The sequence below is a fragment of the Dipteris shenzhenensis genome, chromosome 15 (assembly GCF_047967505.1).
Source record: "Dipteris shenzhenensis isolate YYH24624 ecotype China chromosome 15, Dip_SZ_1.0, whole genome shotgun sequence".
NCBI lineage: Eukaryota > Viridiplantae > Streptophyta > Polypodiopsida > Gleicheniales > Dipteridaceae > Dipteris > Dipteris shenzhenensis.
In genome coordinates, this window is record NC_141610.1 from 25,927,506 (window position 1) to 25,930,809 (window position 3,304).

Below are 3,304 nucleotides of genomic sequence, written 5' to 3' on the forward strand. Positions count from 1 at the left end.
TGTACATAGGCATGTGATTTGGGTAATTAAAATAGTATTAATATGGTAAACTTATTTTTAAAACTATGTTAATAAGCTCCTATAGTGGTGTAGAACATAAGGGCCAATTAAGGAAAGTTTGTGTTTACAATTTAAATAAAAATGAGCTATATTTCTATTTCAAACTCATGAAGAAAATGAAAACCCAAAAAAATGATTATTACAATTTTGCTCTCAAGTGACATGGTTAAATAAAATAATAGACTTTTAAATTTTATTAATAAAAATATATTATCTGTGACCATGCTTTTATGAATGAAATAGTGGCATTGCTCATATATAAATTGTAAACTTGAATCGCCATTTTGCACATTACAAGAGTTGGGTGCATGAGTTGGAATAATGGTCTGGCTCTAGGATCCCAAAGGGAAGAGCTAAGTTTGAACCTTGCCTGGGTGCTTCTTCCAGCTTCCTCATCCTCTCTCCCCCTTCTCTCGATCCCCGCAAACAAAAAAAAAAGGTAAGGTAGAGCTAGCATGAGGGAAGGAAGGGAAAAGGACCAAAAATTATGTCGCGTGTGCTTTTGAGGCTTAGGAGAGTTCTCCATGCTGAGTTTGTTGGGTAGAACTCCCTCACGGAGAAAAAGGGGGCTCTCAAAAGCTTAGAGTTGGCTGTTTGATTGCAAAGAACAAGAATGGTGGTGTTGAAGATATGCATTCTCATGTTTTTGGCTAGTGTAGCAACCACAATAGGTTGCGTACCAGGCCCCCAAGATGCTGCCTCCTTGCTTGGATTCAAGGCCCTCTTGGTCGACCCTCAAGGTTCCCTTTCGAGTTGGCAGAACTCTAGCGAGTGCTGCACCAATTCCTCGAGCTCACGAGCATGGGCAGGAATCCAATGTAACCAGTTGGGTCATGTCGTGTCTCTCCAGTTGCCTGCTCTCTCGCTGCAGGCCGGCTCCATTCCCTCGCCTCTTGGTCGCCTGTCCTTGCTCCTCATTCTCGATCTCTCGCTGAATCATTTTCCCGGTAGCATCCCTCCTTGGTTATTCGCCAACTTCACCTCTTTGCAATACCTAGATCTCAGTTACAACAATTTGAGTGGAGTGATACCTCCAGAGGTCGGCATGCTACACCAATTGACAGTGCTTTACTTTTCGGGCAATGGGTTGACGGGTGGTATTCCCACAACTTTGGGGAACTGCTCCAGCTCGGGCTCGAGCACAACCTGCACCTGAGCGGAGAGATACCGCTAGAGCTAGGCATGCTACACCGTGTACAACTCCTTTATCTCTGGGGCAGTGGATTTACAGGTGGTATTCCCACAACTCTGAAGAACTGCTCTGCTTTGGAAGACTTGGAGCTTGGCAAGAATTATCTAAGCGGAGAGATACCAGGAGAGCTGGGCATCCTGAAACAATTAGGACGGCTTTACCTTGAGCGGAACAACCTGAACGGTGCAATTCCAACGTCCTTAACGAATTGCTCGCTCCTAGTCAATGTTTCGATAAATCACAATCACTTCAGCGGAGGAATTCCTGTGCAAATTGGTAGGCTTCGAAGCTTGGAGCTGCTCTCCCTTGGGAGTAATAGACTTACGGGTACTCTTCCTGCGTCCTTGTTAAACTGCACAGCTCTTCAGCTTCTTCACCTTTCGGCCAACCAGCTCACCTCATCTGAATCCTTTGTGCGAGAACTCCTTCAAACTCTTACGCATCTCCAAATATTGGAAATGAGCATCAATAGATTCGAAGGCAACCTTCCCGATGCTTTCGACCGATGCGCCAACCTCACCTATCTGGCGTTGTCCCACAACTCGTTTACAGGGACTCTTCCTCGCTCCCTTGCACGTCTCCGGCTACTCATCCGCCTACGCCTTGACCACAATCGTTTCGAGGGAACTATTCCCAACATGTTTTTGACCTCCCTGACCATGCAGCTACTAAGGCTCTCCTTCAATAACCTCTCGGGTAAAATTCTTCCGTCGATTTGTCTTTTTTGAGGCCCGTTCTTCTGCTTTGAAGATCATTGACACATTTTTGCTCCCCTAATTGGTTCAGGTAGCATTCCAGATACTCTGGGAGACCTTTCTGCTCTTCTCCGCCTAGATCTATCGCAAAATCACTTGGTTGGCCAAGTACCACCTCAGCTTCGAAAACTTCAGCACTTGCAGTCCCTGGATCTATGAAGGAACGGCCTGTCTGGACAGGTTCCTGCCGGTCTGAGTGCTTGCGTCGAACTCACGAGCTTGAATTTGTCTTACAACAAACTCACCGGTAATGTACCAGCGAGCCTTGCAAAGCTTCAGAGCCTGGAATCGTTGGATCTGTCTTACAATGAGCTGAACGGTTCACTTCCACAAATCCCCCTGTTCCAAAATGCATCAATTTCGAACTTCTCTGGAAATCCTGGCCTGTGCGGCCAAATACTTCACAGAGCATGTAACAACAACACTTCGCCCGTGATAGCTAGGTCTCATTTCAAGTCCGAATTTGTCGTGGGCATTATAGTTGGCATGTCGGTAGCTCTTGCGGCAATTTCCACAATTCTAGTCATTTGGTGTCAGAAGCGCAGCCGTAGAGCAACCGCTCCATCAAAAGACAATTTGCTGAAAGAGAAGTATTTGAATGTCACTACCGAAGAGCTTCGGCAAGCAACTGACAACTTTAGCGAGGAAAATATCATAGGTTCTGGAGGTGTGAGCATTGTCTTCAGGGCTATGCTCCCGCGAGAGAATGCTGCAGTGGCAGTTAAAGTTCTCAGGAATGAATTAGGTTCTGGAGGTGTGAGCATTGTCTTCAGGGCTATGCTCCCACGAGAGAATGCTGCAGTGGCGGTTAAAGTTCTCAGGAATGAATGAATTAGGTTTTGGAGGTGTGAGCATTGTCTTCAGGGCTATGCTCCCGCGAGAGAATGCTGCAGTGGCGGTTAAAGTTCTCAGGAATGAATTGTAGCATTCTCTCGCGGGAGCATAGCTCTGAAGACAATGCTCACACCTCCAGAACCTATGATATTTTCCTCGCTAAAGTTGTCAGTTGCTTGCCGAAGCTCTTCGGTAGTGACATTCAAATACTTCTCTTTTAGCAAATTGTCTTTTGATGGAGCGGTTGCTCTACGGCTGCGCTTCTGACACCAAATGACTAGAATTGTGAAAATTGCCGCAAGAGCTACCGACACGCCAACTATAATGCCCACAACAGATTCGGACTTGAAATGAGACCTAGCTATCACGGGCGAAGTGTTGTTGTTACATGCTCTGTGAAGTATTTGGCCGCATAGGCCAGGATTTCCAGAGAAGTTCGAAATTGATGCATTTTGGAACAGGG

General features: G+C 46.0%; 1 protein-coding gene across 1 annotated transcript; it reads left to right on the forward strand.

Moving 5' to 3' along the window:
* Window positions 1–792: 792 nt before the first annotated feature.
* LOC147893600 (uncharacterized) lies at window positions 793–2,929 on the forward strand. The gene is made up of 3 exons (XM_087386573.1): window positions 793–1,948; window positions 2,039–2,674; window positions 2,853–2,929. Exons 1-2 carry the CDS (start codon window positions 1,243–1,245, stop codon window positions 2,164–2,166), a joined length of 834 nt encoding a protein of 277 aa, XP_087242699.1. The 5' UTR covers window positions 793–1,242; the 3' UTR covers window positions 2,167–2,674; window positions 2,853–2,929.
* Window positions 2,930–3,304: the final 375 nt, after the last annotated feature.